This window comes from Ursus maritimus, unplaced genomic scaffold (genome assembly GCF_017311325.1).
Source record: "Ursus maritimus isolate PB19 unplaced genomic scaffold, ASM1731132v1 scaffold_33, whole genome shotgun sequence".
NCBI lineage: Eukaryota > Metazoa > Chordata > Mammalia > Carnivora > Ursidae > Ursus > Ursus maritimus.
In genome coordinates, this window is record NW_024425897.1 from 20,028,968 (window position 1) to 20,054,851 (window position 25,884).

Below are 25,884 nucleotides of genomic sequence, written 5' to 3' on the forward strand. Positions count from 1 at the left end.
GGAGAGAAAGAACCTCAAGTGGACTCCAAGACAAGTGCCAGTCCCACGACCCTGAGATCATGACCCCAGCCAAAATCAAGAGTCGGACACCCAACCGACTGAGCCGCCCAGGCGCCCTGCAAGACCCATTTCTCACTCAAATGTACAGCATAGAATGATTTCAGAAGTTGCTCAGCAGATTAATTCACTAGCAACCTCTCCAGTGTCCCCAGGCTTGTTTTAGAGCCATTGGTTGCCTTTCCCTTCTCTGCTCCTAGTGAGTAGTTAATGAACAGTACGTGGAAATAACAGATTGCTTAAATATGCCTTATTGTCTGGATCATGGTTCCAAATGAACCTCCCTCCCCTAACACTTTCCAGGGGCTTTAAGTGTACCTAATTGCTTTTTAGGACTTCCCCCCCTTCCCGCTCCGGCGACTGTAATTCTCCGGATGACCACAAGATGGCAGCAAAGAGCAAAGGCCGCGGGAGTGCAGGGAAAGATTCGCCGGAGAAAGGAGGGGAAGGAAGGAGAAACAGGGGTGAGGGTGTGAGCCCGACAGACACAGCTCTGTGCGTATGGCACCCTCTGGAGTCGCACACCCGGCAGGCCTGCGATACGGACCGGCAATGTGAAACTGCCCGGTGCAAGTGGGCTGACAAGCTCACGCAGACAATTGTCAGAAAACCGGTGTTTTCCTGTTACATTGGGAATGGCGGGAGAGAGGAGAAATCAGGGACAGCAAGGCGCTCTCCCTCCTCCTCCCTCTCTCTCTCTCCTCCCTGGGGTGGGAGCCCCCCACATCTGGCGTTGAGGGCCGAGGAGGACACGGGAGGTGTCCCTCTCCCACGTGACTGGCAGCCTCTAGAGGCCCCCTGCGTTCCCTGACTCGGGACCCTCTGCATCTCCAAAGCCAGCAACAGCCACTCACGTCCTTCTCCCGCGTCTTCTTCCGCTGAATCTCCCCATCGTTGGGTGGGAAAGGCTCTGGGCTTTTAAGGGCTCGTGTGATTCAATTGGGCCCACGTGAATACCCAGACTCCTCTCCCTCTCTCAAGACCCTTTACTCATTCCCATCTGCAGGGCCCCTTTTGCTGGGCCAGATAACTTATTCACAGGCTCCAGGGATCAGGGCGGGGACCTCTTTGGGGGGGGGAGTATGATGCTGTCTGCCACACCCCCTCTGGCTTCCCCAGGCTTCCCTTGGGTTTCGTGGCATTTCCTCTCCAGCTGTTGGAGCTCACAGTGGTCCCTCACGGGCTCCCTCATGTTCCCACTGTTCTGCCATCACCGTGGCCAAGACTTGGGGAAGGATCCCTTTTCCTGCCCCCATAACCCTCGCCTCATATACACTCTTATGACGACTGAGCCTTTCCCCTGCTCCTGGTGATGACTTCCTGCTCGGTCACAGCCTTGTCCCTTAGAACACGAGGGGTTCTCCCCTGCAATTCCCAGTCTGGTCCCCCAACAAAGGGAAAGGGAGGAGAAAGGTGCGTGGATTCAGCACATCTCTGGGGAACTCCATCCGAGCTGTGCATGCCGGCCACGGGGGGGGGGGGGGGCTCAGATGGAACCCTCTAGGTTGGGTTGGGTTACTGAGTCCTCACATGCTGCTCCTTGTGCTTCCCTCCAGGTCTACACCCCACTCCAGGCAGCCCCAGGAAAGACAAGAGAGTGAGTTTTCTTTGTCTTTTCCTTGTGTGAGATTCATCCCAGGCACTGATGTCAAGAAACAACCAGAGTGGTACCATTTTACCTGCTCTGACTTGACCAAACTTGGCTGGAGAAGCCTCGGTTCAGGGGTTCTGCCGAACCTCTCCAGCAGACAGCCTCCAGATAATTCTTTTATCTGCCAGTTCTTCCCATTGGTGGCCTCATTCCTGATCTGCCACTCAAACTCTTCCCAGACTCTTCCTGGGCCTCAGGCTGCTTGCCGTTGCCTGCTTCTAATCATTGCTTACTTCCTTTGGGGTAAGTGGGGGCCTTGTTGCCAGGGTAACTGAGAGTGGACATGGGCCTGGGATCTTGACCTTCAGCTCTGCTAACTGAATTCTTGCTACGTTCTTGGCTCATTTCCCTTTCACACACATTTCTTCTCCTTGCTTTTTACTCCCATGTTCTCCCCTATGAAGTGTGTCTGGCCTCCACATTTTCTCTGGGATTTGCTGACTCAATTCCTTTTGTTCTTATGGCCACTTTTTTTTTTTTTTGACTTAATGTTTTCCATATTGCCTTCCACCAGCAGGCACCCCATGTCCCTCTCCTCCTGATGCTCTGATCAGACCATGGGTTTGGGAGGTGATGGTCTGCCCCCTTCTGTTACAGAACTCCCCCTCCCCGCATCTCGTACTGGTCCCACCCACCCACAGTCTCTGCCTGATCATTCATTTCAGCGAGGGTTGCAAAATGGCGACGTTTCTAATTTTTGCCTTTTCAACAAATATTAAGTAGAATTCTTTTGTAAAAAAAAAAAAAGATTTTTCCTTATTAGTTATAGCTGTCTGTTTATCCTGAAATACAGTTTGTACAAGAAAGGCTGGGCTTCGTTATATCCTTTTCACTGTTGGGAGTTGCCAGTTTTCTGAAGAAAGGGGTGGTGTTCTCGTTCCTTCCAGTGACGACCAGGGGTGTGTTTCTTGGTCACTGCAAACGCTCTCTTATCCTGGCTCTTCATGAACTTAAATGGCTGCCGAACGCTGAGAAGACATGGGCAGGAAAGGACGAGGATGGTTCCTTCCTTCCTGTGGGACGCTGAGTCCCTTACTGTATTCACTGTTGCAGGTTTAATCCACTACGTCCACGTCGCCGGCCACACGGTTGTGCACAGTGGCTCATTTTTATTTAAGGGGCTCAGGTGGTGTAGCTCTAAGTACGTCTTAAACCCTGCGAGGACGGAGCAGCGTCTTACGGTCTTTCGGTCTCGGGTCTATGTCTCTAGTGCAAGTGGGGGCATCTAGAAGGGTCTGGTATCTAGTTGCAGACTGAGTCGATGCGCACGCAGAGCGGTCATTTTTCTCTGCAAGGGCTCTTGCCTTTGCCCTTGCTCTGGACAAGAGCGGTGATGCAGTCCGACCCCTGACAGCCACTGGGGCTCCTACAGGTCAGTCCCACTCTGTCGGTGCCTGGAGCCAGTGCAGGCCTCACAGGGAAAGGGTGTGTTCCCAGCAAGGCTGCCTCCCCCTCGGATGCTAGCTGCGAGTGGGGTCCTCAGACTACTTCCACCCGCCCCCCCCGCCGACCTGGGTTTCCACGACCCCCCTTTAGGTTCAATAACCTGCTAGAATGACTCACAGGACTCAGGAAAATGCCATACTTACAATCACCATCTTATTACAAAGGATGTGCATGAACAGGCAGAGGAAGCGATACACAGGAGGTGAGGGCTGCAGGAGTCCCGAGCGCAGAAGCCCCTCCCCACGGACTGAGGATGCGTCATTGTCACCAGGCACCGCTCTGCCCACCGACTAGGGAGCTTTCCAAGCCTTGCAGCCAGAGTCTTCACTGGGGTTTCATTGCAAAGGCATGACTCATGAAAGCATTGGCCATGTGCTTGAACTCAGTCTACAGCCCCCTCTGCTCTTGGGAGGTTGGGGGAATGGCGCTGAAAGTTTCAACCCTCTCATCACATGCCTGGCATCGCTGGCGTGGCCAATCCCTCCTTTGACATTCTTACCGAAGGGCCCAGACCTCGTTAGCATAAACTCAGGGATGGTTGGAAGGGGCTCCTTAGGAACGCCGAAGACTCTCCTACGGGGGACATTCTGAGGGGGTTCTGAAGCTCTGTGCCAGGAGGTGGGGAAAAGACTAGATATACTCTTGATTCTCTGACAGTTGGTGTCGTGGTCTATGTGGTGGTAATAAAACTTTAAGTGGATATTTGAGGTTAAAACACTTAGACATCCAAGTATCTCTGAAGGTACGCCCAGAGCATAAAGCCTTGCGATTTTGCAAGAAGACACTCCTCATGGTTGGGGGGCAAAGGTAGGCTCAGGAGGAAAAGACAATAAGCTATCATGTATGTGAGGCACCAATTATAATCCAAGCCTTTGGAGAGTTTACAGGGCTAAGAAGACGTTGGCTCCCCACTGGCCGGGGAGACCTTCAACCCACAGGGGCACACAGGGTTCCGTGGGCCAGGTGGAGGAGTGAGAGAGCAAGATCATGGAATTGTAGGAACCAAGGGGCAGGTAGAGGGCTTCCCTTTGGGGGTACGGGGAGACCCCTCTGCTTAGGCTTGAAGGAAAAGTGAGGAGCTCATTGGAAAACACACAGTGGTTGACAGAACACTGGCACCCGTGAAGCTGGCGGGAGCGCAGGTGTCCAGGAAGGCGGGTGACTTGCGAGCAAGCACTCAGCAGGGTGATGCTACGAAGGACCTGGTGGTCTTGATTTCGAGAGGAGCCAAAGAAGCGAGAGGAGGAGGAGAGGACAGCGGACCTGGTGGTGACAGCGAAGGGATTCTTTAAAAGGCAGCTGTCAGATGACCTCTAGAAGTCTCTTCTAGCGTTACCATTCCAGGATCCCACGACTTCTGAATGAGAACATCTCATTGACAATAGGATGCATCCCCAGGCCACAGCTGCCTGGCGTCTGCACCGTCTAGAGAGAAAGAAATACACGCGCCAGAATAAGACGTATCCTAAGCAGCGAAAACCACTGGTTAAAAGAGTCAGAGAAAACGGAGAAGGAAGTGTATCTGAGAGGGTTAGTATTACCAGGGACAGTTTTTTGGTACTGGTTATAGCGTAGATCGGATAACTGAAGCGAACTCCAGAGCTGGGCGGGTCCCCGGGGGCGGTGTTGCTCCCCACAGGACATGAGGCCATGTCCTGAGACATTTTCATGGTCCCGACTGGGTGGCGTCTAGAGGGTAGAGATTTGGGGTGCTGCTCAACCCCGTACCATGTCCAGGAGAGCCCCCCACCCCCCATGACAAAGAATTATCCAGCCCAAATGTCAGTAGCTGCTGAGGCTGAGAGAACCTGCTTTGAAAGAATGTCGAGAAAGAAGCTGGTGGGACAGCCAGGTGTACCTGGTGACAGGTATCTCGGGGGGAGGTCGAGCTTTGGACAGGTGTGACACACTCTCGGTCAGCTGAGCCAACCTCCATCCACAGTGAAGACCCCCGCCCCACATACCCCCCCTTTTGGAGTCACTTTTAAGTTACAGGGAGCCTCATGACCGTTCTAGGCAATGAAACGTAAGAGAATTTGCTGGATGAGGCTTCCAATGAGATACCCAGGGTAAGTGTCTCCCCCCTCACTGCTCCTCCTGCCAGGACTTGAACCTGCTGCCTGAGATGCAGTGTGATCAGGACGAAAATCAACGCCTAAAGAACGTGTTGCCAGAAAGAGCCGGTGACGCCCCAGGGATGTTTGGCAACGTCTGCAGACATTTCTGATGGCCACCATGGCAGTGCCGCTACTGGCCTCCAGGGGACGGAGACCAGGGATGCCGTTCGGCATCCGACCCTGCCCAGGATGACCCCCAGCACAAGGAAAGAGCCCACCCCTACGTGCCCACGGTGCCTGGGTGGAGAAAGGCCGCTCATAGAGCTGTTGCGTGAGTCCCAGGTCCCCTGCCTTAAGATTGCTTGTCATGAGAAGAAAAAAAAAAAAAAGCCTGTTTTGTTTTGTTCTCAGCTCCTGAGTTGGGCTATCTGTTTTTTGTGGCAGGATAAATTCCAAGTTGCTACAGCAGAGGACGTTCTTGGATTTCAGCTTGTGTCACGGGGGCCTCTCCAGAGGCCACTGCCTTTAGATTATTCTTACTGGCACTTTCCACGATCGTACAGGATATCCAGTCCCATCTTTGAAGCAGAAAGAGGACAACCATTCGGTAGCTTCTTTTGCTAGGAGATGCCAACACCATCGGTCCCCTCCGCCCACGTCACCGGTGGGGTCAGCTGGGTCCAAGATCACGGGCCTAAAGGAGAGTCAGAAGCATTACATGCTTTTTAAAACCAGTGGCCTCGAAAAGAAAAAAAAATAATAATAATAAAATAAAACCAGTGGCCTCGGTGGGCCTCGGGGGCCCATTCCACTCTTAGTGCTAAAACAACTTGTCCTATGTTTTAGATGCTGGTAATTCAAACGTACCGATAGAGTGCAAAGTGATTTTCTAGAATGCAATCGTATCTGCCAATAGTATTTTGAAAGCTGTTCATTATCATACACAGGACGGCATCATATAAACATCTCCCTCCTGTTAGGTTGACTGAAATACGCTGCATAATTTCATCAACTGTGATGTCACATCGGCCACGCCCATGGCAGGCAGCCCAGGGTATCTTGCTCTCTCCTTCTTCTCTGCTAGTCTTTCTCTTTCTTTCCTTTTTCTTTTTTCTTTCCTCTCTTTCCTTTTCTTTTGCTTCCTTTGTTTTTGTGCTCTGCCAGGGGCACTGAATGGACACGCTAAGATTCCCCACTATCTTGAAGGGTAGTGGTTTTGCGGGATGCAGGTCTGAAAGGGTAGATAAAATCCGATCTAATAAATCTAATAAAATCTCATTCTCCTGGAGGCTGAATCGGCCTTGAAGGAATGACAGTGTTATTTCTCAGGGAGACACTTCCGACTTCTGCACCTGTAAGACCTGCTGACAAAGCTACGCTTTTCCTTCCGACCTAGGAAGATGGAAACAAGCCAGGGACCCGTATCTTGGTCCTTCCTTCTCTATTCCTCCTGGACGACATTCTCTCCTGCCCATCCCCCCTCCCAGGATTTCTTCCCCGGAGACTATGGGAGGTTCTGTTGTTGGCACCTTTCCACCCCCACCCTCCACTGTCCTCAGTTTCTCGTGGGGAATAACGAATCACAGCCCCAGGGAGGAGAATCCAGGTCGCTGGACTAGCACCGGAGGGAATCAGGTTAAGAAAAGGAGGGGGCAGGGCTTGGGGCACCTGGTTCTCTGGATCTGGGTCAGTAGGAAGTTCCTCACAGTCTCATCCTCAAAGCTGTAATTGACCGTCCAGAAGACACAGAGCTGCTGGTATTTTGTGATCAACTCCAGGACCGTCCGGAAACCTTCCGCAGTGTCGAAATTCTCTGCTCCACTCCCCTGCTCCCAGGAGTAGATGGTGAGCAGCTCCAAGGCGTACTTTGGGGGCAGAGACCCCTTTTGCTTCAGTTTCCTTTCACACTGAGGGAAGAGGGGAACGTCAGACGGTGCTGGTGGAAGGCCGGGAGGTGCAGGGAGCTCAGAGAGCGTGGCAGAGACCACACATTAATGGCCACTGGGGCCACAGCAGGGCAACCGAGGCACGAGATGCCGCGCCGATGGGACTGGTCTGCAGGAGGTCTGAGCAGGTGCTCACCTAGCAGATTTCTGGGTTGGGCTTCGGCTGTGTAGGACTCCCTTGAGTTATACTACAGCGACCGTTTACAAAATGCCCACTGTGTGCTGACTGTGGGGCCAGAGGTTTCACGTGTCATTCCTGATCCTCCGACAAGCGCACCCAGCAGGTACAGGCGACGTTTCTGATGAGGACATGAGGAGGCTCGGGGAGGGGAAGTGACTCGCTCGTGGTCACACCGTAGCCCCGAGCCCTCTGAGCACCCTGGGGCTGGGCGTACGGCCATTTCTCTGTGTCTGGGTTGCAAACCACGGAGCTCAGGGAGCTGTATACGGGAAGGAGGCATCTCAGGAAAGAGCGATGCTGGGCTGGATGTCTGCTGTCATGGAGATACTCAGAAGCTCCCCGGGGTGCGAGGCAGTGACGGAAGTGAAGGGAGGCTAACCACTATAGGAAGTGCAGCCCCTGGTCCTGCCTGTAGCTGCACCTGTCTCCAAGAACGGTATCTGTTTGTACTACGCATGGGCGCTGAGCGGCGGGTAAGCCGTGCTGGTGACCTGCGGGCCTACAGATTCCCAATTTCACCTGCCCTTTCACCAAATCACTTGGATTCCTGCCGAATTCTCTGGGGGCTCAGAGCAAAGGCAAAATAAGCCACACGCGGCAGCTTTGATGGGAGGGGGTACGCAAGAGCTCACCCAACTTCATGGGGTTGGGGACGGGGACTCCACAGAGATCCGCAAGATTAGTGGACAGAGTCCTGAAAGTGGCTCAGCCCCCAGCATGAGAGAGTGTGGGCACACGGAACACCTGATGGGAACCGGTTTCATGGTCACAGAGCACGATAGAAACAATTCCAGATAGCTGGAATGAGGGCTGTCATACCTGCTTGTACCAGTGTTTCACCAGACGAATTAGATCCTTCAGTTTGGTGGGCCGGGAAACAACGAAGTTGCACTGCAGCTCCGTGAAACAGGTAGAAAATTCTCCCCCCTCGGCGTCTGAGGATTTATACAGATCGATGAGCTCAGCGTAGACCTTGGGGCTGGGTGGGGAGCCAGAATTCAGTTGACCTAGCAGGGGGAAGATATTTAGTTTATGCTTTACTATGCATAAAAGTAACCGTTTTCAAACATTTTTGACCAATATAATTTAATTCTGGGAAATGACTTGGAATTCCATTGGTATATTTGAATGATGTCTAAGATACTGGGAGTAATGAGATATCTGAAAAAATTATATGGTCTATATGAGTACAGGTGCTGTTATTAAAGTGTTATTTAGATTTTCACTGTCCGATATGGTAGCCACCAAACAATGTGGTTATTTGCATTCAAATTAACCAAGAGGAAATACAATTAAAAATTTAGTTCCCCAGTCCCGCTAGCCACATTTCAAGCTCTCAGGAGATACAGAACATTCCTATTCTCACAGAAAGACCTTTTAGACAACACTGATCAGGCATTTGCTAACTATGGACAGTAGGCCAAATCTGGCCCACTTCCTGTTTTTGCGAATAAAGTTTTATTGGAACACTGCCATGCTCCTTTGTTAATGTAGTGCCTATGGCTGCTTTCAGGGTACAATGGCAGAGTCGAGTAATTGTGACAGAAACTGTATGGTCCTCAAAGCTGAAAATACTTGCTACCTTGCCTTTCACCAAAAGTAAAAATTAAAAAAAAAATTAGCCGACCCCCATTCTATGCTGTTATTTCCTCTCTAGAGACGCTAAGAACTATTCTGAGGGAAGGTATCAGAGTCTTCTTGATTCGGATTTGAAAAATGCCTGAAATAGTCTTGGTTTCTTTTAATACAACATTATGTATCTGTCGTTCATGAACCAAATTTCCAAAGCAGATTGAAGGCACCCAGATTTCCTGTCTTTGCCTCAGAATTCTTCCCAGGCTGTTCTTTCATTTCCTTCACTAATACTTGTGGCACTCTATCTATAAATGTGTACAGAACTCCTGTAGACCCCCTTCTCTGATAGGTACTGCGAGCGATACCGTAGGTACATAAGAATATAAGGAATGTGGTTCTGGCATCCTGGGGATCCTTAAGTGAGAAAGAATGAACATGTTCACAGTGTAAGGTGTAAGGGATTGCTGCCATTTCTCGTGCCACCTGCTGGGGGCGCTAGACCCATGAGCCATTACTAGGTCACGTGGCTCTCCCTCCACCCCACCTTGCCCCGTCACCCGGCTTCCTCCTCCAGAAGCGGAAGGTCTGGGGCGGGGGGTCTCACCGAGTGCATTAAATGCAGGCAGCACATCAAAGTTCACGCTTTCGTTGAGCACTTTGGATCTCAGAGAGAAGCTCAGCACCCTGGGAGCCTTCCACTTGGAAATCTCAAACTTCACTGCAAACTCTTTCTCCTGCTGACAGGCTACCAGCTGTTTATGGATTTCCTTGATGATACAGCATCTCTCGTTTTTTTGGGAGGCGTAGCTTTTAAGTGAGTCTGGGAACACGACGAGGTCGGCATCGGAGCCAGTCTTCAGAGCTGTGCCTTTGCCCGTCGACCCTCCCTAGCGAAGAAAGGCAAGCTGGGATACAGCCTTTTCTAGACCCCTCGCCCCTCGCCCCCGCGGGCTGGCACCAGTGGGCTCATGAGTGAGGTTGCCAAGGTTAGGGTTCCAGGTTAGGGTCCGGTTAGGGCTGAGTCCAAAGCAGAGCGTTCAATTTTTCAAAAGAATAGTTTGGTTCGAAAGGTTTTCTCAAGCCCTTTGATGTGCTTATTATTAACATGCAAACGACTGATGGGCTAGTTACCCTCTTCTCACGTCAACTTCCTAAAGATTTCTCCCAAAGACCGTTCAGCTTTGTGTGAATTCCTGTGACTTCAGAGAAATCAAACTGGACGCAATCGTTGCGTTAAAGTTCCTCGTCTGTTCCCTGATTCATCTGTTTGCTCTTGCAAGCTGGGGCTCATGGGACGAAAATTCATGATTTAGGTACAGGGCTCTGCAAACTTTCTGTAAGGGGTCGGGTAGTAAATGCGGGCTCTGTTTGTCCCTGCCACACAGACTTCTCCACTTCCCCCTTCTTCCTCTTCCGTCCCTCCTCTTCTCTCTTCCTCCCTTCCTCCTCCTCTTCCTCCTTCCCTTTCTGCTCTAAGGAGTCTGTTAGGCACAGCTCCTTAGCTGACTGCTTTGAGGGCAAGTGGGGGAGAGGGAGAGGCCAGCTGCCCCACAGAGAATCGTTCCAGTGCATGATGCTGGGGGCTTTGCTCTGGGCACCACCCCTCACCCTTGCTGCCCCGGGTGCCCCCAGAAAGCTCACTCGATTTTTATAGAGAACACGTTTGTTTTACCCATGGGTAGTAAATGCCTGGCAACGGCTTAGGGGCGAGGGGAGGGTGTTCTATTCCCTGTAAACAGGTGCTCCAAACTGCTTCGTTCATGGGGCTGGTGTGCGAGTGCTGGCCTTGGCGGGCCACTCCATGCCCCTCCTCACATTCAGGGGACGCCTTCCCTGCCACCCAACAGACAAACCTTTCCAACCGCGGGAAGACTGAAAGCAACGTCCTGTGCGTTACTGGTTCTCTTCCTGTTTTCTCCTGTGATATGCCAGCACACCTTTTCTTATTTTTTAGTATTGTGTTAATGGGGGTCTCAGGAAGGAAGGGAGAAAATGAGCTTTGACAATTCTAACACTGACCGTGAACTCAGCCTGTGACCATGAACCTCAGTGAGACATTTTACTCGACGCTCACGGGATATTGGTGCCACTCCCCAGGTCTGTCTCAGGGCCGCAGGGACCCTGGTCTGTTTGGCACCATATGGGCACTTCCCTGCTCCCTCCTTATGACCGTGGGCACCTGGTTATCTGGTCGCTGACCAACAGACGGAGGGAAGGGTGTTACCCTGTGGCCTTGAGCCATGGACAAGAATGACCCAATCTGCCGAAATCTCTAGCTCAGTTGATGGGACTTATCAGGCTGTGGTCATTAAAACAAGAAAGAGGTCACTTTTTGGTTTAGTACACACCACGCTTGGAAGCGGCAATGATTTGAATGGCAGCCCCTCCAATAGATATGTCTGCTGGGAACGTGAGAACGTGACCTTACTTGGAAAAAGGGTCTTTGTAGATGTCATTGAGTGAGGGGTCGGTGGACCCTAAATCCAACGGCAGGTGTCCCTAGGAGACAAGAGAAAGAAGAGGAGACCCGCAGAGGAGAGGTGATGGGGAGACAGAGGCGGAGACGGGAGACGTGCAGGTCCCAGGCCAAGGCCGCGAAGGGCCACGGCAGCCCCCGGAAGCTTGTACGAGCCAAAGGTATGTTGTTAATGATGGAAGCAGTGCACGAGCAACCCTGCTGACAGCCAGGTCCTGGGTGCCCCTCTCTCCCGCTTCCCTCCCTCCTCCCGTGCCCTCTGTCCACCGGCGGGCGCTGCAGAGCTCCGGGAACCGCGGAGAAAGGCCAGTGCTCACCTTGACAGTCTTCTGAACCTTTGTTGCTGAATGTCGAAAGCAATTTTTTTGAAGGAATTTACAGATGAAGTCAACAGCTACCGCGATCTGGTCTAGGAATTGTTTGTCAGGCTGGAGAAAGTCCTTGATGAACTTGTCTAGAAGATGGCCCGGGGTGGTGAACAGCGGCGCTGGCTGGGAGGGTGGACGAACACTCAGCTCTTGCATCGACACACCGCGAGAACATTTGGGAGAGTTCAGGGCGGTGCCCAAGGACCACCCCCCCCCCCAAAAAAAAACAAAAACTTCGTTTCTTCATACCCCCAGGAGAGATCTGACCCTTCCAGGGACTCGAAGCTGTTCCGAGTGTGGCATTGACTTCTGTGGCTGGTCCCCTTTAACCTTTGTGCCCCCCCTTAGTCTCCCATTAACTGCAGGGACTGCGGATTTCTGGAGAAATGATCACACACGAGCCTTTTCGGGCTTTATCAGCTTCTGTTGCACACATGTGCCCTTGGGGATTGGTTTCCCAGGGGTGCCCTAGCAACATACCCCTGGAGGGCCTCCAGAGACAGAAATGTATTCTCTCACTGTCCCAGAGACTGAAGTCTGCACTCAAAGCGTCAGCAGAGCTGGGCGCCCTCGGAAGGCTCTAGGAGAGGAGCCTTCCTTGCCCCTTCCAGCCTCTAGAAACTCCAGCAACTCTAGCCTTTGCTGGCTTATAGACACACCACTCTGGCCCCTGCATGTCTGGGTCTCCGGGTGCCTTCTTATAAGGACACCAGTCACTGGAGTCAGACCCCAAGCTAATCCTGGATGGCCTCATCTCACTAATGACGCCTGCAAAGAGCCTGGTTCAAAAGAAGATCCCATTCTGAGGCTGTAGTGGACATGAGTTTTGGGGGACACGATTCAACCCTCTATATCGTTCTCAGTGTGCTGAGGAGACAGCCAGCTTGGGATCGGAGGGGCTGCAGGTTCAGTCTGAAGGGACACTTCCTCTGCTCCTAAAGGGGTTGTGGAGGGTGGGATGTGCCACTTCCTCGCACCTGTGGTCACTTCTGGAAAGTAATCATATTCTGATCTCTAAATGGGGTCGGGCCCACACAGAAGTGCAAGTCTTTCCTCTTCAGTAGAAAAGCTCAGACCGTGGGGTCTGCGCCATGCATCATGGGTCATGACACCCCATGGGGGGGCTCTTCTGCTCCCTGCTCCAAACGCTCAGTCAGTCTACCCTAGAGGCCCCTAGAGGTGGGGGGGGGGTGATGCCTCCACCTCCCTCAAGTCCACGTCCTAATGCCCAGAGCCTGTGCCTATGTTTCCTTATGTGGAACGTGGAACTTTCCAGATATGGTTAAGCTAAGGATCCTGAGATGCGGGAATTATCCTGGATTATCTGGGTGCGCCCAATGTCATCACAAGGGTCCTTATAAGAGGGGGGCAGGAGCATCAGTGTTATCGAGAGATTGAAGGCTAGAAGCTTTAAATTAAATTAAATGTGTGCTATTTTCAGCCTTGAAATTTGTGGTTTTCTTTCTCTTTTCTTCCTTCCTCCTTGCAGCGGTAAGAGGAAGCAAACCCACTGCTCTGTATAGATACCGACCCGTTGCTGGTGAGCACAGACAAGATGGGCCAGCTCTCCTTGGGGACGGGGGTGGGCTGGTCAGCTTAAAAGTTGAGGGGTTGGGGCACCTGGGTGGCACAGTGGTTAAGCGTCTGCCTTCGGCTCAGGGCGTGATCCCGGCGTTCTGGAATCGAGCCCCACATCAGGCTCCTCCGCTATGAGCCTGCTTCTTCCTCTCCCACTCCCCCTGCTTGTGTTCCCTCTCTCGCTGGCTATCTCTATCTCTGTCGAATAAATAAATAAAATCTTAAAAAAAAAAAAAGTTGAGGGTCAACCTTGGTCGCCCCAGATGTTCGTAGTGGACCTCACTGTTGCTCAAAGGCAGATTCATGGCCAGTACTGCTTTCCCACGGGGCTGAGTATCATGGGAGGCGTGCGCACCACGTGCATGCGTGCCTGCGTGCGTGTGTGTGTGTGTGTGCACGTGCCCTCCAGCGCCCAGACGCCCTGAGGCAGCCGGTCATGTGCCTGAGTGGCCTCCACCAGCTCTCGTGAGAGGAATTCACAAAAAGAGCCAAAGCAGGGATCAAAAGACAGCTTGCGGGGCAGCACGAGAACTAAAGGCAGCATGGGCTCCTGGGCTGGGGAAAACTGGCTACCAAAAACCTGCTTCGGATAATTGGCAGGACGGGGAAATGCTCTGTAGCCGGACGGTAATAAGGTCTTCATCTTAATCTCTGGAATTCGACCATTGCGTGTGGTGAGCTAAGAGAATGTTCTTATCTGGCAAGCCGACTCCAGCGGCTCAGTATAAACAACAGACACAACACTGAGGATGACGATGACGAGTCTGTGTACACACACACAGACCGGAAGACAGCTAGAGAGGTCAAAGGTTAAACATCTGGGCGTCGAGCTCAACGCAGTGGTTCACTGAACCATTTTTCTATACGTTTGAAAGTTTTCAGAATAAAGATGGGGGATATTTTTTTAAAAAGCTGTTTAAGGAAGCCAGGAAAATCGAGGTTAGGGAGCAAAGACCAGAGTCCAGGGAAAGTCGGGACAAGGAGTGGGCGCACCATGTTCCTTCTGGATCCAGGCAGGGAGCTCCCCGTCCACGGGGTCCTTCCCGTCTAGGGCCCCAGGCGTTTGGGAAGCTCACTCATATCCCGTCTTTGCTCAGTTGACCCTCAACTTTCTGTGCTAAATGGAATGTAGATCCCTGCCTACCATACTTTGGATGTAAATTAGTCCTGTGTCTGTGAAATGTGGAATTTGGTTGACCTATGTGGCCTCAAATGACACCTTTGTCCCCCTGCCATCCCATGACCCCCAGAAAGCAGAAAGGATTCAGCGGCCAAGACTGATAACGTTCTTGTTGAATCGTCCTTCTCCACTAAGCTCTGAGAGCGCGGGGCATTCTGTGTGGTAGATGGCTTCTCCCTTGGGGGAGGGGAGGGGAAGCTGGTGTATCTGCCCCACAGCCAGCCCCTTGATCTGCGCTCCAGTGTGGGGAGAAGGCGGCTGCCACGCACTCACCCGGGGCTCTGGTCCACGTGGTCTGTCCCCACCTCTCCACCTGTTCTCTCTCCTGCAGTAATGAATCGAAATCTCTAATCTCCAGGTGCCCTTCTCTCTGTCCAGTTTTGCTCTTTACCATCATTTTAACAGAAAAGGGTGGCCCCTAATGGTGTGTTATGGACTGAACCGTGTCCTCCTGAGGGATACATTGAAGTCCCAACGTCCAGTATCTGTGAATGTGAACTTATTTGGACATAGGGCCTTCGTATGAGGTAATCAAGTGAAGATGAGACCACGGGGGGTGAGCATGAGTCCAATAGGACAGGTGTCCTTACAAGAAGAGGAGGGAGACACGGAGACAGACATGTAAGGAGCAACCACCAGGAACAAGGAAGGGTCCTCCCCTGGAGCCTTCAGAGGGAGCACAGCCCAGCCCACACCTTGGCCTTGGACTTCTAGCCTCCAGATCTGTGGGAGAATACATTTCTCTTGCCGTAAGCCGCCAGCATATGACATTTTGTCCCCGCAGCCCTAGGAAATCCACACATGGTGCTCTTGGCTAAGAGCAGGGTCTGGGTGTCAGGACGCCCTCCCTGCAGCATGACCCGAGATATACTTGCAAAGCTCTCTCACCAGAACATTCCACGATGGTCCAGGTGACTCATTCGGGCTGAGAGAAGACAACCAGCTCTGAGCTTCTTGCTTTAGCAGTTGCCAACAAGCCTTATCTTTGCTCACATTATTGGTTGGGTCAGCTGGATCCAAGATTACTGGCCTATGAATTCCATGAGATTAAAAAAAAATCAGTTGGGCTGCATGTGGAAGAAGAAATCCACGTTGGGGAAGGAGGACTGGATGGGGCGTCTGGTAACCTGGACTCGAGCACCCGCGTTTCCTCTCGGTCGCTCAGGTGCTTTGTCTGAGACGTCTGCTCCTGCGCTCTCTGCTTTGCAGAGATGTTCCATAAATAACTAAAATGGTTAGCCCCTTCCTTCTAAAAGGGGAAGCACCTCTCGAGTGTTTGTTTGGGGGACAAGATGTGATGAAGGTCTGAAACGTTGAAAAGCATTGGTCAGCCTCCCCTCTTTCAGGAAGGCCCACTCTGCCTCCCTCCCCACCGCTGCTGGGGTTTCATCAGTGCTTCCTTGGGCTTCCTTGGCTGGGAAGGACGGGGCTGAGCCCTCGGGCTAAGAGGCACAGTCTGGCTTGCAGACAAACAGTAAAGAGAGAGGGTGGGAGGAAGCTTGGTACCTCGACGATCGGAGCTGGCTCAGCAGAATGTTCCGGACCGTCTCATTCTCGAAGTTGTAGTTGATTATCCAATAGACACACAGCTGCTCCTGCTGTCTGATTAGCCCCAGGACAGTTCTGAGGCCTTCAGCCACGTCAAAGTTTTCTGCTCTGCACCCCTGTTCCCAGGCATAGACTGTAAGCAGCTCCAGAGCGTATATGGCCGACGGGGGTAAACCTTTCATCTTTTCCTGGCACTGTGGGAGAGGAAAGGGGCAGTGGCTAATGTGGGGACCCAGTCCCCCCTCCCCCCCACCGTGCCAGAGGCCTGAAATCAAGGAATCAGAAGTCTCTAGAAAGTCACCTTTCCCCACCAGTGACTAAAAGGAAGCCATTCCTAAAATTCGATGGATTTTAGTACCAAGTGTGGGCAAGGGTGTGGAGCACCTGAAATTGTCCTACATTGCCGATGGGAGTGTCGTTAGGTGCAACCGTTTAGGAAAAGTACTTCCTAAAGTGAAATGTATATATTATTACATATATTTAATATATTATATATATTTATGTAATGATATATGTTTTATATACTATATAATAATATAGTATATCGTCTGCATATGCATTTATTATGTGCACATATATTCATACATAAATATGTCACGTGTATATGTATCCAGATAGCTTATAACCCAGCACGTCCACTCCTGTATATTTACCCAAGAGAAATGAGTGCTTAAACTCACAAAAAGACATGTAGGGGAATATCTTTAGGAACCTAATTCGTAATAGGCCCAGTGTGGACACGACCCAAATGTCCATTAGCAGAAGAGATAAAGGTGTGGCAGGGAGAGACAACAGAATCCTACAGAACAACGAAACACAACTACATGCGGCCACAGAGACAGATCTCAGGCATCACGTCGTGCAGAGTATATACGGTACATTCCATTGATTTCAAGTTCAAAAACGAGCAAAACTGATTGGTGGTGACAGACGTTAGGACGGTGGTCCTTTGGGGGGAGTATTAACCAGGAAAGGGCTGGAGACAGCTGCTGGGATGCAGGAAAGGGGCCCTATTTTGATCTGGATGTTGCTAAAAAGGACATAAAAATGCATTGAGCTGGGGGCACCCAGGGGGCTCAGTCAGCGAAGCGTCTGACTCTTGATTTCGGCTCAGGTCATGATCTCAGGGTCCTGACATAGAGCTCTGTGCTCAGCGGGGAGTGTGCCTGAGATTCTCTCTCTCCCTCTGCTCCCCCCCCCCATGCTATCCGTCTCTCTCTAAATAAATAAATAAAATCTTAAAAAAAAAAAAAGCACTGAGCTCTAAACTTAAGAGCGTCGTACTTTGCTAACCGTGGATGATCTCGGTGAAAAGGAATTGGACGCCAGCACTAGAAGAAAATTACCTGTTGGTACCAGTACTTTACCAAGAGGATCAAATCCCTCAGCTTTCTGGGACGGTTGTGGAAAAACCTCTGCCGGAGTTCTGCGAAGCAGATGGAGAACTCGCCGGGCTGGGCTTTTGTCATGTCCAAGGCTCTTCTGAGCTCGCGGTAGGTCTGCGGGCTGGGCTTCTCGCTTAAGCCTGGTGCGAGAGAGAAATGGAGAGCCTGTGGCGGTTGGGCGGCCCGTCCCCAGGGAGCCGGCCGTGAAGGTCTGCTGGGGTTCGGCAGCAAACGTCGGTGGCTTTACCTGTAAGGGAACCGACGTGATTGCCTAAAAGGCGAGGGGTGGCGTGCCTGGCACGGTAATAAAATGACCATTGTGAAAACCCTGGTGCTGGCCTAAGGCAAGATCAGCAGAAACGGAAGGATGGGAAACACAATTATCAGTGAGGAAGGGAGAGCTCCGAATTAGGAGGGAAAGTGGGGTTGGCATGGCTGGCATACCCCTGGAAGAAAATAGGGTCCGTAGATTGCATACGGTGTGTTCTGCTAAAGGAGCCCAGCCGGTGAACGTTCTGTTTCCGAGAGGCAAGGGTACTGGGACGCTGAGGAGGCAGGTGAGGGGAGGGCAGGGCGCTGGAAGCTGGGGGTAGAGGCCAGCGGGCAGGCACACTCCCCTCAGAACTGGACCCTGTGAGGCCGGGTAGTGGTTCTCAAAGTGGGTGCCAATTGGAATCCTGCTGCACAGCTGATCCAGCGCATGGGCCCAGAAGGCTCTCAAGTCCGGATTAGCTTGGCAGGAGGTCTGACACCCAAGAGCAGAGAGCTTGGTCCTCTCTGTTTTATTAAGTTTCTCAGGGGATTCGATCCCCGTGGAAATTGGAGAACCACCGGTGTGGGGGTGAGGAAGGGTATGCCAAGGAGGGGAGGGATGTGGATAGCGTCACAGAATTTCAACAGGATTTCCACTCTTGCCAGCTGAGCTCTACTGTTTACAAGCACATTCTACAAACACATAAATAAGAGCCCGTAGGCATCTTGCTCCTTTCATTCACTCGGACAGATATTTAAGAATCCCCCAGTAGGTTACTTTTCTTAGAAAGCAAGCCTTGTCCTGTCCTTCCCCAGACGGATCTCGGTTGGGAATGTGCAGTTCTAGCACCACCTGCTGGCAGCGGCTAGATACCACATGGGAGGAAGAGCACGTTCGCTGTTTTCACACCATCCTTGCTTGCATGTTGGGGTGAGCCCAGCAGAGGGCGCTCTGGCCCAGTCTCAGCCACCATACTAGGAACGAGAGAGAATTTAGGATTTCCTAAGAATTCTGAGTCACACGGGGTCTCTTCACCTTGACCCCAGCCCTTGTTTCTGGTAGTCCTCATCATCCTAAAGGCCCTGTAAACTAGCCATTTCGAGTCTGATCTTATAGTTGGCAAAAGTGGGTAAGAGGTGGGACCAGGATAGCAACTGAGGGCTGCTTACCTTCCAAACCAGTGCACTTTTCTCTAACTTGGTTGCCTTGCCGCTGATGGGAGTCACCGAGGTGTGTGTGTGTGTCTTTATCTTAAAGGAATCCCAGCTTGGGGTTTAGAAGATCTGGGCTTTTATTCTAGTTCTGTCAGTAACTGGCTGTGTGTCTCTGGGACATTCCTTTCCTTCAGTTTTCCTGTTTGCTTAATGAGGGGTTTAATTTCAGCTCTGGCGTTTCGGTTTGTGATTACATGCACCTGTGCTTGAGACTGAGCTGTCACTAAGCTGAGCTTTGTCCTTCCTCCCTATCTACCAACCATCTACCCATTCATCCATTTTTCCTTCCTTCCTTCCTTCCTTCCTTCCTTCCTTCCTTCCTTCCTTCCTTCCTTCCTTTCCTTCTCTCCTTCCATCCATCCAACCTATCATATCTGTCAATTCTTCCATCCATTCATCCATACATAATCCTTCCTTCCATCCATCCATTCATCCATCCAATCTATCATATCCTTCCTTCCTTCCTTCCTTCCTTCCTTCCTTCTATCCATCCTACCATCCATCTTTCCTTTCTTCCTTCCATCCATCTATTCATCCATGCAATCTATTACCCATCCATCTGTCCATCCATCTGTCCATTTGTCTGTCCACCCATCCATCCCATCCATCCAACCAACCGTCCATTTGTCCAACCAGTTGCCCATGGAAGGCCAACCAGTTGCCTTGATGTTGACCTGGTCGGAAGGCAGACTCCAAATACCTGCCCCAGCTGAACTTTTCCCAGATATTCACCCCATCCTCTTCCTTGAACATTTATTCTAGTCTAAATCCCCAGGGGTGGTGTGTGGACCAGCAGCAGCAGCATGGCCCTGGTTAGACACACACAGCCCATGGCCCTGCCCCAATCTCCTGAATCAGAACCTGCATTTAAACAAGGTTCCCTGGTGATTTGTGTGCGTGTCATAGTTTGAGAAACTCCGCTCTAGATTCTGGAATCTAGGACATTTTCTCCGAAGTCAGTTAGGAGATGGGGGGAAAGTTCTAGAGATGAGAGTAAGCCTAGGGCAGGAGGGACCTCCTCTCTTGAAGGTATGCGGTCCCTGGCTTTGGAACGTACCAGTGGTGCCTATCTCATCCCCAGCCTCGAGGACCCCCATGGCTGCCTCTTTCTTTGGCTTTGCTCTCTCAACACACCTCTGCAGACCAGTGCCCTCCACACACCCAGGAGCAACTCACCCAGCGCGTTGTACGCAGGCAGCACCTCAAAAGCGATAGTCTGCCACTTTGTGGACAGCTGGAAGGTGAGCCCACTGTGGAACCTCTGGACCTCCATTTTGGCTGGCAGCTTCATTGTGAGCTGACAGTCTTTCAGACACTGCCAGATCTTACTGAGGATTTTATCTTGGTTTCTCTTCTGATCCTGGAACTGCTCAAGGTCGCTGACAAAGATGACGATCGTCCCATCGGAGCTGCCCCTCAACACCGTTTTCCTGCCATAGGAGCCGCCCTGCCAGTGAGAGAGATGCAGATGTGAGACTCTGGACCCTTTGGGGTCCCCGGACGCCCCAGCAGGCCATGGTATTTCTCAAGTCAAGCAAAAGCCACAAGTGTCACCAGAGTCTTAAAATTGAGTGGCAGGCGTCCATCTGTCCACCCAAAGACCTGAATCGGGATGCCCGTAGCGGCAGCTCTCCTGCGAGCCTCTGGCTGGAGGCAGCTCAAAGGGCCATCAGCAACAGGACAGACAAATGTGTCTTCGCACACTGGGACACTGCCAGCGTCGCAGCGGTGAACGCCTGCACACAGCGACATCCAGTTCATAAACAGGATGAGGTCAGGGAAGCCACACAGTAAAGCCGCACCAGGCCTGATTTCATGTCTATCCGGCGACCAACCTGTCCGGTTTTCCCGGGACATTCCCAGTTTTAGCACAGAAAACCCCGCGGTTCCGGGCAGACCAGCATGGTTGGTCACCCCCACAATGACGCAAAGTTAAAAAAAAACCCGGCAAAACGATTCTAGGCTGTCAGAAGTCCGGGGAGCGGTTAGGGGAGGGGTGGGGGTAGGGACTGGATCGCCGGTCCCGGGGCTCTTGGGGCCGGGAAGGTTTCGTCGGTCCATCCGGGCGTACGTGACCCAGGTGTGTTGTTTGTGGCAATCCGTCGGTGTGCAGACTTAGCTCTGCACCCTTTTCCTGTGTTTTATTTTCATTAGGAAAAAGTGAACCACACTGGGATGGCCTAATGGTTCGGGGCACAGGCTCCCGAGCAGACAATTCGGGCTGAAAGTCCAGCTCTGCCTCCAGCTACTAAGTCACTTCCTTGTGCCCCAGGTTCCTTGTCTGGGTCAAGGCCAAGGGGATTCCAAGAATCCAGGTGTCTTTACTGCCAGGGCTGCTGGGCATGCACGAGGCAGAGGCCAGGAGGCACGGTGCGTGCAGAGAAGTGGGGCTCCAGGGCTGGCGGACCTCTAACTCCCTCCCAGCCTAGGGTCCAGGCCCCCTTCCCAGAACCTTTTCCTCCCCCCAAAGGCCCAGAATCTTCAGCCTCAGCCCTGGGATTTGTACCCCGAGCACCAAACATTTCTGCCTGATGACAGCCACCCCCCCTTGCCATTGAGAAACCACGGAGAAATCACACAGCCTCAGTTTACTCCTCCGTGAAAAGGGGAGGATGGAAACAATGACGGTGAGGAATCACAGCTCATTTATTGAGCGCTAACTATGTATCAGGCCCCGTACCACGAACATTATATATTTAAGTCTCATTACAGTTTGAGATGAGGATTCTTCCTCTCCCGTTTTACAGATGCAGACACTGAAACACAGGGAGGTTAAGCAACCTGCCCCGGGCTGCACAGGAGTCAAAGCAGACCTGCTCCTGAAGCCGTGCTCCATCACCAACCTCCAGGGTGGGGAGGGCAAGAGGATGTCTTGTGCACCCAAAGCCTGTTACCCGGAAGGCACTCAGCACCACGCCACTCCTCCTTCCGGTGGCCACAGAACCTCCAGGCTTCCAGAAGCCCTGACCCCCAGCCTTCCACTCACTTTCACCACACTTATCGTGCGGGGGATCTGCTCCGTTTCCTGCAGGACGGCACAGATGGTGTTCACCGTGTCATCGATGTGCTTCTGACATTCCCCATAGGGCCTCAGGGAGTTCTCGATCAGTTCATCCAGCTTCTCAGGCGGCACAGAGTAGAGATGCGATGCCCAGATCCCCATGGCTCCGGCTGGCTGCGGTGGTGACCTCGAACTGGATGCCAGGGAGAGAAGGAGCCACTCCCTTGCCTGGAGCCAGGAAACCAAAACTCACGTTCAAGAACCAGGAAACGGCAAATCACCAGGCAAGAGCCTAGAAACCGAAACTCACAGAATGCTCCAGGCTGACTTCCTCCTCGAGATTTCTGCCCACCCCCACCTCCCGCAGGGTGGGCAGCCAGCAGTCAGCTCCTCCCCGGTAGTCTTTTTTTTTTTTTTTTTTGAAGGTTTTATTTATTTATTTGAGAGAGAGAGCTAGAGAGGGCATGAGCAGTGGGGAGAGGGAGAAGCGGGCTTTCCGCTGAGCAGGGAGCCCAACGCCGGGCTCTACCCCGGGACCCTGAGATCATGACCTGAGCCGAAGGCAGACATTTAACCGATTGAGCCACCCAGGCGCCCCATCCCCGGGTGTCCTTGTACTTAAACAGAGTCTGGGGCCCCCTTAGGACGACTTGATGCATGCTTAGTGTGTCCTTGAGCACATCGCCCACTCTTTTTGTGCCTCAACTTCCCCATCTGTGAAATGGCATAATAGTGGTACCTCTCTCGTACGTAGGGTTCACATTAGAACGGGGGGGGGTGTGGGGGCACTTGGCAAATGCTATTTAAGAAGTTGTTAAGCAAATTATCTTTTGCAGGGGATTGAGGTCGTCTTTCGAGGCTCTTCCCTTCTCCCCTTGTTAAGAAACAAAATTCAATGGCGTAAATTTCCACAACTAACTGACTTCATTAAGTGCTTCATAAACCGGCAGCATCCCACCTAGCAAGTAGAAAGAGCTCCAGAAGTTGTGCACAAGGGACAGGTTTTATGGGAAGGAGGATGGAGCGAGAAGCTGTTAACAGGAAAAGAAAGGACCGTTTCAGGCCAGGGCATCTCTTTGGGGCCAAGGAACTGGGCCGGCAGTGTTTATCCTGCAGATGACATCAGCAGCACTGCTGGGGGAATCTCAGGCCGACTCTTCAAAGGTCACGTTCCAGGCATAGGTTAAAGCAGTAATTAAGTTTCGGTTTGCTGTCATGGGGGGCATTTGGGGCTTGGTTTTTCCTTTGTAACACCCTTGTCTCCAGGGCCTGGGAAGTCAGAGTCAGTGAGAGCAGCGAGAAGGGGACCCGGAGGGGGATCGATTTGCCCAGGGACACAGAGAAAGGCAAAGTCTGAGCCAGACTCAGGTTCTGGTTCTGCCGCTGGGTGATGGGGGACACAAAGGCAGAAGGAAACGTAGGTAAAATTAAATACCTTCTAACCTGCAGCCTGACAAATACTGGAGGCAGGCGGAGTAAAACGTTCCTCCAGGAAACTCCCAACTGTCCTAACATTAGCGCTTTGCTAGAGGGAAAAACTGCCTCAGCTTGACAGTGGCAAGGCCTCCAGGATGCTGTGAGTCTTCAGCCTATGAAAATCCTTTTTGGGGCGCCTGGGTGGCTCAGTAGGTCAAGTGGCTGCCTTCGCCTCAGGCTGTGATCTCAGGGTCCTGGGATCGAGCCCCGCATCAGGTTCCCAGCTCAGCGGGGAGCCTGCTTCTCTCTCTCCCTCCGCCGCTCCCCCTGCTTGTGCTCTCTCACTCTCTCTCTTTCAAATAAATAAATAAAATCTTAAAAAGAAAAGAAAAGAAAAGAAAATCCTTTGGGAACTTGCCTTAGCTTTACTTTCCCCAACCCCAAAGTATATAATCAGTTGCCCCTCACGATCCCAGGGCAGCAGCTCTTCCTGCCCAGAGGTCCTGTCCTCGTGCTTTAATAAAACCACCTTTTTTTTTTTTAAAGATTTTATTTATTTATGTGACAGAGAGACAGCCAGCGAGAGAGGGAACACAGCAGGGGAGTGGGAGAGGAAGAAGCAGGCTCCCAGCAGAGGAGCCCGATGTGGGACTCGATCCCGGAACGCCGGGATCACGCCCTGAGCCGAAGGCAGACGCTTAACGACTGCTCTACCCAGGCGCCCCCTAAAACCACCTTTTTCGCACCAAAGACGTCTCAAGAATTCTTTCATGGCCGTCGGCTCCAGGCCCCACCAAACACACCAACATTCCACAACTACATCGTTGGGCACGTACAGGTCCCAGAGCGGTCAGCAGGTGGGAGTTTCTTTGTGCCCAGGTCCTCAGCATGCTTGTGGATACTTGCGGGGCCTTAGCAGACACCTACCATGCCCAACAAGGGTGGGACAGAGGCCCAGGAGAGCACAGGCCACAGGGGAGACAGATGTGCAAGTCCATCCAGAGTTATATGAAAATGAAACCCCCAGAGGGCTCCCACTGGTTGCCTCTGTCTAGCAATAATAAAAAATAGAGAAGGCAAAAAAGAAATCCCTGAGATGTGGGAAGAACAGGGCTCTTCTCTGCTGTCATGATTAATTGTGTATGTCAACTTGGCTGGGCCATGGTACCCAGATATTCTAGATCTTTCTGTGAAGGCTCCCCCCCCCCCAGATGAGATTAACATTTCAATCAGTAGACTGCAAATAAAGCAGGATGCTCTTCATAACATGGGTGGGCCTCGTCCAATCAGTTGAAGGCCTTAAAAGAAAAAAGACTGACCTCTCCTGAGGAAGCAGGAAATCCGCCGGCAGATGGCCTTCAGACTCAAGCTGCAACATCAACTTCTTTCTGAGTCTCCAGACTCCCCCTACAGAATCTGGACTTGCTAGTCTTCACAACAGCATGAGCCAATTCCTAAACTCAATCTATACGTCCCATTGGTTCTGTTTCTCCGGAGAATCTTAACTACCACACCCGCCCAGTAAGGGTCTTTCCTTGTCCGTAGGCCTGTTGCTGCCACATCTAGAGGTAGGCTGGTCAGGGGTCAGCAGGCTCCTTTTCTAGAAGAGGACAGGAAGGCTCGGAGAGGTGGGAAGTCACACAGCTGGCAGGTTGTCTGGCTAGGTTCTAAGTCCGCATAACCCGATTCCAAAGTCCATGCTTTATTATTATTTTTTAAACATTTTATTTTGAAATAATTTGAAACCCTGAGAAAATGTGCAAGATGAGTACAAAGAACTCCCTTATGCCCTTCCCCCAGAATATTTTGCCACATCAGTTCCTCATTCGCTCCACATGGACTTCTTATCCGTGTTTGTACAGTACTGCTGTTCGAGTGCATGTTGCAGATAATACACCCCTTTACTCTTTTTTTTTTTTTAAGATTTTCTTTATTTATTTGAGAGAGAGAGCAAGAGAGAGAGCACAAGCCTGGGCGCGGGGGGCAGAGGGAGAAGCAGACTCCCCGCTGAGCGGGAACCCTGACGCGGGGCTCCATCCCAGGACCCTGGGATCACGACTTCAGCCGAAGGCAGACGCTTAACCGACTGAGCCACCCAGGTGCCCCATCTCTCTCTTTTTCAAAAAATAGACTATGTATTGTAAAGTAAAGTTAAGCAGAAAGCCCCGAGATTTCCCAGAGACCCCCGGCCCTCCTATGCAGAGCCTCCCCCACTATCAACACCCCCCCTGCCCGGGCTAGAATGTTTGCTAGAACTGATGAAGCTATATTGACAGGTCGAAATCGCCCAGCCCCCTTTCCTCTTGAGCACTGCGATGTGGATCCCTCACCACATGGATATCTTGTTAGATAAACAGAGCAGAGACGTGATTTAGAATTTTAACATTGATACAATGCTACCATTTCTTACAGCACATATAAGGGATAGATCCTTATATTCAAATTTTAGTAGTTATTCTAATGCTGATCTTTATAGTCTCTTCCTCCCCCCCCACCCCTCTCTAGGATCATATGTTTTCTGGGGTTGTCGTGGGTCACAGACGGGCTCCCTG

At 51.8% G+C, this 25,884-nt stretch overlaps 1 protein-coding gene across 1 annotated transcript in view; it reads right to left on the reverse strand.

Annotated features, from left to right (window-relative positions):
• Positions 1-3,285: 3,285 nt before the first annotated feature.
• LOC103661290 (2'-5'-oligoadenylate synthase 3) overlaps positions 3,286-25,884 on the reverse strand; it is a 45,242-nt gene continuing 22,643 nt past the window's right edge. Inside the window, exons 17-26 of the mRNA XM_008689001.2 lie at positions 21,902-22,164; positions 20,092-20,362; positions 17,410-17,588; positions 16,022-16,257; positions 15,404-15,545; positions 11,707-11,880; positions 9,518-9,800; positions 8,158-8,345; positions 6,880-7,118; positions 3,286-5,905 (exon numbers count right to left, since the gene is read on the reverse strand). Coding sequence (XP_008687223.2) covers positions 5,737-5,905; positions 6,880-7,118; positions 8,158-8,345; positions 9,518-9,800; positions 11,707-11,880; positions 15,404-15,545; positions 16,022-16,257; positions 17,410-17,588; positions 20,092-20,362; positions 21,902-22,164 — 2,144 coding nt within the window. The 3' untranslated portion in view covers positions 3,286-5,736. The remainder of the gene's footprint in view (positions 5,906-6,879; positions 7,119-8,157; positions 8,346-9,517; positions 9,801-11,706; positions 11,881-15,403; positions 15,546-16,021; positions 16,258-17,409; positions 17,589-20,091; positions 20,363-21,901; positions 22,165-25,884) is intronic.